This window comes from Triticum aestivum, chromosome 4B (genome assembly GCF_018294505.1).
Source record: "Triticum aestivum cultivar Chinese Spring chromosome 4B, IWGSC CS RefSeq v2.1, whole genome shotgun sequence".
NCBI classification, from domain to species: Eukaryota; Viridiplantae; Streptophyta; class Magnoliopsida; order Poales; family Poaceae; genus Triticum; species Triticum aestivum.
In genome coordinates this window covers 589,410,225-589,422,514 of record NC_057804.1, presented here as the reverse complement: position 1 = coordinate 589,422,514, position 12,290 = coordinate 589,410,225, and the positions used below count along the sequence as shown (strand labels likewise).

General features: G+C 46.2%; 1 protein-coding gene and 1 pseudogene across 1 annotated transcript; both read right to left on the bottom strand.

The window, feature by feature from the left end:
- The window catches only part of LOC123093435 (nucleolin 2-like), a 9,748-nt pseudogene extending 6,939 nt beyond the window's left edge, over nucleotides 1-2,809 (bottom strand).
- A 5,518-nt stretch (nucleotides 2,810-8,327) lies between these two features.
- Nucleotides 8,328-11,435, bottom strand: LOC123093434 (protein EMBRYO DEFECTIVE 514). The gene is made up of 2 exons (XM_044515410.1): nucleotides 10,929-11,435; nucleotides 8,328-8,859 (listed from the first exon to the last, which is right to left on the bottom strand). Exons 1-2 carry the CDS (start codon nucleotides 11,265-11,267, stop codon nucleotides 8,512-8,514), a joined length of 687 nt encoding a protein of 228 aa, XP_044371345.1. The 5' UTR covers nucleotides 11,268-11,435; the 3' UTR covers nucleotides 8,328-8,511.
- Between the last annotated feature and the right edge of the window lie 855 nt (nucleotides 11,436-12,290).

The following is a 12,290-nucleotide window of genomic DNA, read 5'->3' as shown; positions in this document are numbered from 1 at the left end:
GGGGTTCAAAGTAAGACTCTAAACCCTCCTCCATGGTACTAAGGTAATAAGGACACAGCAGTTATAAATACTCCAGTGCACAAGTATCATGGCATTGGTATTACTTATTACTTAAACAACAGAAAATTGCATGAGTGGATACATGAATACAGGCATTACTGTTCCGTTTGTATGTACATAAAACATGTTTTTATTTTCTCATCAAACCACATATGAAGCGATCGTGAATACCAAGCAATACCAAGTCAACTGCTGATCTTCCAGCAACCTTCAAATCCTAAATGATCTACTCCCTCCATACCTAAATAAGTGTTTCAACTTTGTACTAACTTTGTACTATTATTTTGGGGCGGATTGAGTACAATTCTAACTATTGGATACTATAAAAGTAAGTTCCATACACATGTGAAGCGCAAATACACAAATTTATAACTAGTAAGCTTATCACTTAACAAAGCATACTACAGTAGATACAACAGAATACTTGGTGGTGTCGAAGCAACATGTTATGGAAGTGATATTTATTCTACAAACGAAACAAAATAGTACAACAAGGATCCACAGAAATAACCAGCCAGACATAAGAGTTCAGTTCCAGTAGACTTGACATGTAATGTAGAAAGGTAAGAATCCAGACAGTCTTCACAAGAGACCCAAAGTACCAGCTAGCTGCTATTTTCCTCTTTCTTTAAACCAGCTTGCAGTTCATGCATATCATAAAACAGTTCATTGTCTATAATTAATTTTAAGATTTGAAGAGTTCGCCAGCACTAATTTAGTCCCGAAAGGGGAAATGGGGATAGATTTAGATGCGGAGTTCTATTTGAAACAAGTGATGGGTATTGGAGCTCACTGTCCATCATTCATGAGACTCTTCAGCGAGAAATCTTATATGGGTGATCGTTTTTTCTAAAAAGAAACATACATATCCCGCTATTAGTAATTCCAAAAGCACCACCGAGTTACAGTACTTAAAAAAATCTCACACTATTAGTAATTCCAAAAGCACCACGGAGTTACAGTACCTAAAAAAATCTCACACTAAAGATAAAAGACCCGGTGAGAAATGTGTCAGCTTGTTATGCACTAAAATTAACAAATATCGTTTTGAATTAAATCATTCAAATGGGCCTCATGAACTTGGAACCTAAAGTTTGGATCGTCACTCAAAGGAAAACTTTTAATGATCCTAAACAACATAAGAATCCAAACTAATCTTAAGCTTAGAGCATATAATGTACCAAGCCAAGAACCCCCACTAAACTGCACAAAATCATAAAATTATAGGTAGATAATTGCATAGTTCAAAAAGGCGCGCCTAAGCGAGCGCTTAAGCGCGCCTAGGCTCTATGTGTTGGCAAAACGCATTGCGCATAACTGCACTTAATCTACGCATAAGCATGCGCTTTGGTCAGTAAAGCGCAAGGCGGTGGCAAAACGCACAATTTACGCCTAGCGCTTTTTTGAACTATGGATAATTGTTTTGAAAAGAATTATATGTTAGATGGTATGGAGGCACAGTTAAATTTCAACAGCTTCAAATCAGATTGTATGCCGCTTACTGTTATGCTGCTCGGACTACACAAAAGAATCATCAGCAAACAATACACTTGCTCCCGCTGTACAGAAAGGCTAAGGAAAATCATATTAGGCAGGAAAGAAAATGCATGTAAAAGCTTGAGAGCTCATGCCCGAAGTCACCAAACCAATCCCCAGCCAGAACACTGAACTGAAGCCCCCAATGAGAACGTAACAGAGCATTTCCCTCCAGCATATCAAACTAAATGCGAATTGAACAGGTAATTTGGATAAACTACAACATGAACTCCACTCAACAATACCATGCAGTCTTAAGCCAAATGAGACTCATCCGGACCAAGTACTGAAAGGATTCAGTTAAAAGACCGTCCTCTAAAAACCGGAGCGGAGCGGAAAAGCCGCACAATGATAAAATGAAAATTGGCAGCTCTAACATGAGCTGAGTTAAGATGTCCAACACGTGCTGGCAGTTCAAAGTTGAAGTACCCAGCAGTAAATTCGAGCAATCTGAATGCAAAACCAAACACACAATGAACCTATGAACCTACCCCAGACTCAGGAACAGGGTCATGGATGGAAAAGGAAAAACAGAAAGGGGCGCTCTCGACCAAACAACCGTAATGCGTAGAACATCCAAATTGTGGTTAGGTTAAACTTCGTAACTGACTCGAAGGGAAAGGGAAAAGAAAAACTAAACGGCGGAGGGAGGGCGAGAGAGGGAGAGAGAGAGCTCACGTTCTCCGCGGGGTTGATGCTGGAGTTGAACATGATGCGGGCGCCACCACCGGCCTCCTCCGCCCGCCGGATCTCGTCGACGAGGTCGGGGGTGAGCCTTATGATTGCCGCGAAGGCGGGCGGGCCGCTGGACTCGAGGCTGAAGGACTCCTCGCGCCCGGCTGCCTGTGCAGCGGCCGCCGCCGAGGCTGCTGCGGCGGCGGCGGCGCGGCCGCGGGGAGGCGGGCCCTTGCCCATGGAGGAGGCGCCCCGGCCGCGGCCATGGGGCGCGGGCGGGCGCTTGGCGCCGCCGCCGCCGCCGCCGCGCCCGGCGCCACGGCCGCCGCCGAGCTTGTACATCGCCCGCGCCTGCCTGCGCGAGCGGCGGCGCCGGCGGGGAGGGTTGGTCCTGTTGGGGCTCCGCTGGCGGAGAGTAGCGAAGACGCCGAAGAGAAGGGCGCAGAAATCGTGTAAATTTTTTTCTTTTCCCTTTTTGATTGAGTTTGGTTATTAATTTTAATTTCCGGGTTTGCTGCTTGGGTGGGCTCTCTCTCTCGCCCTTTTCCGTTTCCTTTACCGATGCAGAAATACAGATCTCCCTCTTCTCCTTCGTTGAGATAGCTCTATGTATTTCTGACTGATTACTAGGGCTAACTGCGCCGTGGTGTACACCCTCATCATCATGAGAAAAACATTGGCATGTAGTACTACGTACGTTGGTAAACGCGAATTTACGCCGGTGCCCCTCGAACGTCAAACGCCGAGGTGACCAAGGGGTAAAAAGAAATGTTGCAAGCTTGGCAAACAAATATTGGTGCAATGTACAATTGTACACTTGCACTTGTATTTTTAATCAGAAATGTGTAAAAATAAATAAATCCATATACATCTTATTATTTGGAGTGTTTCTTGAGGAAAACATGCGCGCGCACACACACAATTTGTGTTACGAAAACACTATGCAAGTTATATATTTGTATTTTTCAAACCTCCATAGCACAAAATCGACGATCATGGATAATTCGCATTACAACTTGAGGGCATATCTTCCATACGCTCCGTTGCACTCAACGTGCTAGGTCATGTGTGCATTTAAATAAAAAAAATTGGACCATGAGACCTGAGGCCTTACGCCTGTATTTTATATGCATATTTATATTTATTCCGTGCAAAAAAGTGACATATTACACATAAGTTTTTGCTAAATTGCAAAAAAAAGAGAAAAATAATACGATTGTCTCATGGTTTCTTGAAGTTTAAGTTAAATGTTTCTCCCCGCTGTACTGTATGTCATGTTTTAGTCGCATATTTCCGTTTAAAATCACTCACCGCAAAAATATACAGTTACGTTAGTGTTAAGTGCTAGACATAACACAGAAGGATATGCCACGCAAGTTTTCTCAACCAATACATACCCATATATTTATATGCATGGGGTTAGGAAGATTTATTACCCAACTCATGTCCCAACCAAAATATCCACATATATGATCTTGTATTCATTTCTTACCTATATTGTATTGTCTTTCTTTACTATACTTTAAATATATTTATCTTGCAACAGAGCACTTTGCCTTGCTTTATTTGCAGTCAGGAGAAGGACAAGATGTGTCACATACTTATGCAATATGTGAATGCGAGAGAGATTTGGTGCAAATGCTTCATGGAGCTTCAGATTTAGGTTGTGGTCCCAAGGACGAGTGTCTGCCTTGAGGAGTGGTGTCTAAGGTCAAGAGAACCTCTACGAAGAGAATCAGGAGAGTTTTTTTTTTTTGGAAATGTATCATGAGAGGTTTTGATTCAATGGTCATTCTCATTACGGATAATCTCTAGAAACAACCAATGCAAGGGTCTTTCGGAACGTGGAGCATCAACGAACCGTCTCAACCCTCGTGACTCACATTCGAGCCGCCGGGGTGGTGTGTTTAGATAGTTTCGTGAGAGAGTGGATTTGTTTAGCTTTGTGGTGTGGTATTGATCATCAGTTACAATGCAGACATGCTTTCTTATAAACATATTGTTGTCTTGTACCGAAAAATAATAATATGGTACGAGATGAGTGCTAAGTCCTATACTCATAAAGGCCAAAGATTATGTGTGGTGATACATCATGTTGCTAGTTGTCCTTCCACTTCTCTTTGTGAATATTGTAAAAAAACTTCTAAAAATAACTTTTCTCATGGATAGGGAAGCTTGCAAGTTTCAAGAGATTAAATTGCATGCAAATCGACTTTTTTTTGTGGGCAAGCATGCAAATCGACTTGGCGTGCATCGTAAGACGAACATCCAATTCATCGCAAAAAAAAAGGACGAACATCTAATCAACCCTTTGGGCAAAAGTCAGGCCTCTTTGATTCGCGGGATAGTAAAAACACGGGAGATGACATGCCCATTGGATTCCTGCAGGATTTGAGTTTGTTTGAATGTATCATAGGAAAAATAAAGGATTTCTTTCAAGAGGTTGGAGCGGATGCTAGAATTCCTATGTAATGTATTACAAATGAATCTGTGGGGAAAAAATCTATGGGATTTAATCATACGAATCAAACTATCAATGCGGAGAAAATTCGCAAGGACTCTAATACTTTAAAAATCTTATGAAAATCCTTTGAATCTAAATATATAGGGCCTCTTTGATTCGTAGAATTTTGAAAAGGCAGGAATAGAAAAAACATAGGATTAAAGTGGCCTGTCTCTTGAATCCTACAAGATTATACGGGTGTTTGATTGTGCATAGGAAAAACGAATATGGGCTTGTTGTCCTCGCAATCTCGTACTGTATCTAAGAACACACGGAGGATGACGAGCTAACTGGGTTGCTGGAGCTATTTTGTGTAGCGACGCCGTCACGCTTCCAGGGCTCCGCGAGCCAGACGGTGACAGCGGCGTACGCTGATTTCAGCAGAAAAGACCAATGGCAGCAGTTGGATGTGGATCTTATGATCTTATCCACACACACACACACAACGACACACGGACGCACCCCGTTCGTGCGCATCAAGAGTTCTAGACTTCTTTTTTCTACCTAAAGCACGCACGTCACCGAGCAAACCCAGTTGCTACGATCTGATTGGAATAGGATATACTTTCTCTGCAAAGTAATAAAAGACGTTTTAGATCACTACACGGGCATATTATTTCTTCCCATGCGCACAAGGTTTCACCAACAATCACCGTTGTCAAAGGCTGCTACACGTTGATGAGAGCATCTCCACCCGCACCTCGAGGAACGCCTCCAGGCCACTTTATTAACACCGACGGCAAAAAATTCTCCCACACGCGTCCGCAAAGCGTCACTTTTCGCCGGATTTGAAAAAAAATGACGCCGGCAATCCCACCCCAAACCCAGCCCCCTGGGGGCAGCTGGGCGTGCCGGCGGCTCCTTTTCTCGCTGCTGGCCCACCCTCAGCCTCCCACCTCCCTCTCTCCTCTCTTTTTATTTGGGCCCCACCCACGTGCCCTCACCCTATGTCCTCTCTTTTCCTGTGCCGCTCCACCGCCGAGCGCCTGCGACCATGGAGAAGTCCTGTTCGAGGAGCTGGCCAGGGACGCCGTGCATGAGCTGCTGTGGGCGGTGCAGGACACCTTCCTGTGCCGCTCCACCGCCGAGCGCCTGCGCCGGAACGTCGAGCCGCCGCCGCCCCTCGTGCAGCAGAACGGCCGCCACGCGCTTCGAAGCAACGCTGAGCTGTGCGAGCTCGCCATGCAGCTCAGGGGCGCTCGACCTCGCGCGCCGTGCCGTCGCCGCCCCGCACTGGAACGTCTACCGCACTGCGCAGCTGGCCCGCGGGATGGAGGCCGCCGACAAGGGCATCGAGCGCTGGCTGGTTGCCGCCCGCGCCACCCCCCTGCGTTCCTTCCTCAAGCCTTCCTCCGCGAGCAAGACACCGGCGGCGCCGGCGAGGAGCACCAGCTTGTCCAACCTCTTCCCGTCGTCCTCCTCCACCGCTTCCTTCTCCACCAGCTACGCCTTCTTCACGAGCGAGGTGGAGCTCCTGGCCGGGCGTGGACGGGGCGAGGGCGATAGACTCCGGGCGTGGACGGGACGGGGCGAGCAACTCCGAGGCCCGGGGGGGGGGGAGCATGGCGGGCGAGTTTGCGGCCGGGATTCGTGGCGCTCGTGCTGCTCGACGTGCCGTCCTCCACGCAAAGCAAAACGCCGACGCCACCGACGGCCATGGCGGAGGAGGAAGGACGGGGTGGTCTGGAACCGTCACCGGCATGCTCGAATCTGGCATGGTGGTACGTCCAGGAGGTGTTTGTTGGAATGACTTGACACTGTATTTGAAAGAAAAACTAGGTGTTGGGGGTGTGGACGGCATGTAAAGGAAATTCCCATGGGCCATGGAGCGAAAAGCTACCGCCAAGAATCCGATTTTTTGTCAAAAAAGACCACCTATTAAAGGGAATTGTCAAAAAAGACCCCCTCCGAATGAAAATGACAAAAAGGACCCCCTCAGCCGTGGCGGCAGGCGCGTCGGGCGACACATGGCACCTGCCGCCACGGCGCCAGGTGGCAGGCTCGGCATAACGGCAAAAAGGCTGGCGTGACGGAACGGGCCGGCGATGTGGGCCCCTGCCGCCTCAGGGGCTGGCGGCAGGACTGTGCCGCTCGGACTGGCCGCCTCTCTGGCTGGCGGCAGGTTTCTTTTGTAGAAAAAGCAATGATTAATCGACAGGTCTCTGCATGCGTCTACATGTGTTAGTAGTAAAACACAGTCAGGGATTCATTTCATCCTACTCGTACATGATCGATGTGTGGTTGTTAGTATCTCTAAGCATAAACTCATCAAGCGTCTACACAGTCGGGAATTCATTTCATCCTACTCCTACTCCTACTCCTATGATCGATGTGTGGTTGTTAGTATCTATAAGCATAAACTCACGACGAGCCGGACTGCAGCGCGCATGTAGAGACCTGCCGCCAGCCAGAGAGGCGGTCGGGCCCAGCGGCACAGTCCTGCCGCCAGCCCCTGAGGCGGCCGGGACCAGCATCGCCAGCCCGTTCCGTCGTGACAGCCTTTTGCCGTTATGCCGAGCCTGCCGCCTGGCGCTGTGGCGGCAGGGGCTGCCGCCTGGTGCCATGGCGGCAGGTGCCACGTGTCATCTGGCGCGTCTGCCGTCACGGTTGAGAGGGTCTTTTTTGTCATTTTCATTCGGAGGGGATTTTTTTTGACAATTTCATCCGGCAGGTGGTCTCTTTCGACAAAAATTCCAAGAATCCAGCAACAACAGTGCTAGCCATTCGCCCGACACGTAGCCTAGTGGCGGCTGAACAAGCCGGCAATCGACAGACAAACGGACAGCGTGCATAACCGGATAAATATGCCCACAAGTGGCCAAGAAAGTATCCACTTCTTTTTTCCTTCCCGGACGGAGAAAGCGGCCACCCAGCGGTCAATTCCGGTGATCACCCACACGGAATCATCATTGGCAAATTTGACAAATTTAACCTATGAATGAAATCATTTTACAAAATAAACTGTCTTTAAAAAAAATTCACTCAGCTGACCTTTTTTAGTGACGCCCGATACGAAGGCGCCACACTACACTGTGCAGCGCCTGAATAACAGGCGTTGCACCCTAGCCAGCGTCGCACCCGTGTGATCTGAGAATTACTAAGTCAATGCGCAGCGCCTGAGAGTTAGACGCCACACTACAGTGTGGCGCCTAACTTCTAGGCGTTGAACAACCACTTGTGCACATTGACTTAGTAATTTTTATGCAGTTCAGGGTGCGACGCTCGCCAGACATGCAGTGTGGCGCCTTCATGTCGGGCGACACTTAAAAAGTCAACTGAGTGAATTTTTTTAGGAGCAGTTCATTTTATGAAATGATTTCATCCACATGTCAAAATTGTTAAATTTGCCACTAGAGTAGATCGTCGCCTCGCCGTCGTAAAAAGACCAGCATCGGCCGGGCGCTACGGGGAATATTCCTTCGCTCCTCATCAGGTCACTTTTGCATGCTGGGCAAGACGAAAATCCAATCAGATTAACAAAACTGTAACTCTTTCTAGCAGTTTTGACTGACTGGCCCAACTCACGCCAAGCTCGAGTGATAACCGAATAACAGAAAGTGGGAAACAACATGATGGCAAAGCATCCAAGGATCATCATATATCAGTCGCACAGTAGTACATATAGGTGGATAACAGGTCTCTAGGACAGGCAAACAAACACGCATAGCTCATGATAAATGCCTCAACTGCAAGGATTGGCACTGGGCAACCAAAATTGTGGGGAATATTATTGGTTCCTAGTTGCCCCGCCTGCCGCGGCCTCGACCGCCACGGAAGCCACCTCCACCACGGCCGCCGCCGCCGCCTCGTCCTCCTCTACCACCGCCGTTCTTGTGGTGGTGACCCTTCTTGCCGTTTGAATTCTTGTTGCCAGCCTTCAGGTCCTCGGGGAGAGGGAGTATGTTGTCGACGCACTTGCGGAAGCTGAAATCATCAGCGGACCCATCGACCCTGCGGATGAAGAAACAGCGGCTCTGCCACACCGGGTGGTTGCGGATCTCAAAGGCCTCCACGCCTGATCCAATCTTCTTGGTGGGCTCAGCGTGGCCTTTCTTCACCAGGTCCTCCAACACCATCTGCTCGTACTGTAAAAGGTAATATTCAAGTTAGCACTCTGTGTCAGAATGAAGATGGCAATAACGAACTTTCATCTGGATAATAAGAACTAAGGTTGAAGGGCGTACAGTACAATGGAGGCAACACAAAAGCATCAACTAACATAATCCTACATTATTTCACAGCTCAGATGACAATAACAAACTTTCATCTGGATAAGAACTAAAGCATGAAGGGCATACAGTACATCAGACGCAACTCAAAAGCATCAACTAACATGATCCTAAAATGTGGTCAATATATCAATCATATGATAAAGGAATATATGCATGATGATCTGGGCCAGCCAATACAAACTTTACACCAATGCAATAGAAGATGGGTTGAAATCATTTCAACCATACCATCCTCAAGATATAAGAGTTTTTACATACAAAGTACTACAGAGATTTCATAAGTCTAGTACTGCCCAACAGAAAGGGCAAAAGGTTACTTCCGCGATATTGCATAACCAGATAACCCCATAGAAACTGCAAACTCGAAGGGAAGTTGACAATATTCACACCATGGTTTTACAAAGTCAATATTAACACCAAATCCTTAATTTGCAAGACCGGATCAAAAGTTCAAAACACACCGAATCCTTAATTTGCAAGATCAGATCAAAAGTTCAAAACAACAAAGCTTACACCCTATATCTCCTGATTGACAGCAATACTAAATTCAAATGACTAAAATATTTTGGAGCAGAACACTCAACATTGTGTGTGCATTTGTGAGGGGAGGGCAGCCAGAAAAAAATAGATAACCAACCAATAACAAAACTCTGATGGAACGAGAAAACAAATGAGTTTTAATGTCCTCACAGGATCTGCTTGTTATTGTGATATCAACGCTAACCATGAATGCTAAAGACAAACTATCTACATACATTTCAGGCAGAGCACCATGAAAAATAGAACATATGCACCAAAAACAACCACATACACACTCGTTAGGGGTGCAGAGCGGCATCCCGCATAGACCCGCCAAAGTGCTGAATTAATACAACTTTGCCTAGCAGCATCACAGCCTAGCTAGGACTAACATTTTCTAATTTGCATACGAAGCGGGACGGGTTCGGGCGCCGCCGTGCATCCCTAACACTCGTTAACAAAAGTACAAAACTCATATGGAACCAGAAGTTTGATCGGATCTCCTTGTGATTGTGGTATCAACGCTGACCATGAACGCTAAAGACACACTATTTACATACATTTCAGGCAGAGCACCATGAAAACAGATCAACATATGTACAAAAAACAACCACATATACACTCATTAGCAAAACTCAGATGGAACCAAAAGTTTCAATGCCTTGACTGGATCTACTTGTGATTATGATATTAATGCTGACCATGAACACTAAAGACAAACTATTGACACATACTTGGGGCAGAGCACCATGAAAATAAATCAACACATGCACCGAAAGCAACCACAAACCACTGAATGATAAAACTCATATGGAAACCTAAACAGTACAGCAAAAGAAAGAAGACATTAATTACCAGGTGTTTAATCTAACACTGTATATGATAATTTACATTTTTATAATAAACACACGTAATGGGAAGTAGAAGATCAACCTTGCTTAATTCAAGTATACTAGAACACTGAAATCAATCAAATCAAACCAATAGGTTGCTAAACTAACATTTCAGGATACCTAATTGCGTTAGAAAGTAAAAAACTAAACCTCTAAACAGGTAATGGGCCAAATCAGGAAGCTGGGAGGTCTAAGCATGGCATAAGATTCGATCCAACTTACAACCAGTTCGTCCAACCTTGACTAACTGCAAATCTGTAACCTTCAGAGTGCGTTTATCATGTACCATTAGTTAGATTACTTGGACCAAATAGATGTAAATAATGATTTGCCTAACCCAGGCCCAGGCACCACGAACTCCCTGAACTAATCAAATCAACCTGCCAGCTTGTGACTACCATGGACTGGACTACAAAAGCAATACGCATATCAGATCACAATAGAGGCGCAATAACAATAACATCAGCATGGCACAAGCGATTGGCTGAATCCTAACACTGACAGCCTCACCTTATTGAACTCAAGGTTCGGCGACCACGAGTGGAGCAGCGCGAAGAAGTAGTCGAACATGTCGACGGCCGTGGCGAACTCCTTCGGCCCCAGCTTGACGGGCTTCCCTTCCTCTCCTTTGGCCCCCTCTTCCTCCCCGTTCCCCGCGACATCCTCCGCCTTCTTCGCCTCTTCCTCCACCTTTGACTTCTTGGCCGGCGCCTCCTCCGCCTCCTCGGCCGCAGCCCCGGCGGCGGGGTCGTCCCCCTCCTCCCGCTCCCTCTTCAGGCTAGGGTTCGCCTCCGGGGCCTCGGTCTCCATGGCCGCGGCTGCGGCGGCCGCCACCTCAGGTTCAGCCATGGCTGGGGGTGCGCGTGGGAAGGGTGGCCGGAGATCGTAGCCGCGGACAGGGAGGCGGTGGCGGTGGCGGCTGCGGCGGCTTGCTCGTAGGGTTTTGGGGGTTCTGTCTTCTGGGTGTGGAGAGGAGGGGACGAGTGCTTAAGAATCAAGCGTTCGCAGGGGAATGCAAAGAAGGAATAAAACGAGGAGAGCCCATGTGGCCCATTGGAGGACAGCCCAGGGGCAAAGAGGAAAGCGTCGCTCGCAAGTTTGCCGGCCCCGGCCTGCTCTCTTTTTAGTTTACGGAGTATACATTTATTTTCAACCTCCTCAAAATTTGCTAAAAAAAACCTGAAAATAATTATTTGCCCCCACTCCAGAATATATATTTTATGAAAAATCTCTGAAAATATAAAAAATACATTGGAAATTACGGCTGCTGTCGAAAGAAATAAAAAAATTAAAAAAAATAAGAAAACACATGGAGAATGCTCTAGCAACACGAGTGCATGTTTCTAATGGATATTTTGATAGTAAAATGCAATTTCACTAATGTTTTATGTTGTAACGAATGCATTTTACCCACTATAACATAAAAATGACTGCACTGAAATGAACAGTAAAATCTAAAGCCAGAGACATAGATTACTGAGTTTTTGGTAACACATCTACTAGTTTTCTAGATGCTTTCACACACTTGGTAGAATGCACATGAGAACAAAAAAGTGCTCCAAAATGCTTTCAAAATTAGTCTTTTTTAGCATCAATTTTATTACTTTTTCTCAGAACATCATGAATGTTTTATTGCCCTTTGAAAAATCAGAGAAATCCAGGATTGTCTTTTATTGCCCTTTGAATATATGGAATTCTTCCACCAATCAAGAAAATAAATTCAGATCTTCGAAATCAATTTTGAAAATGCTTTTGACAATGTTTAGCATAGTGCAATCATATACATACTCAACACGTGGGCTTTGGACAGAAATGGATGAGATGGATCCAGAGTATTTTAAAGTATGCTTCCACCGTATCATCCTGAATTGT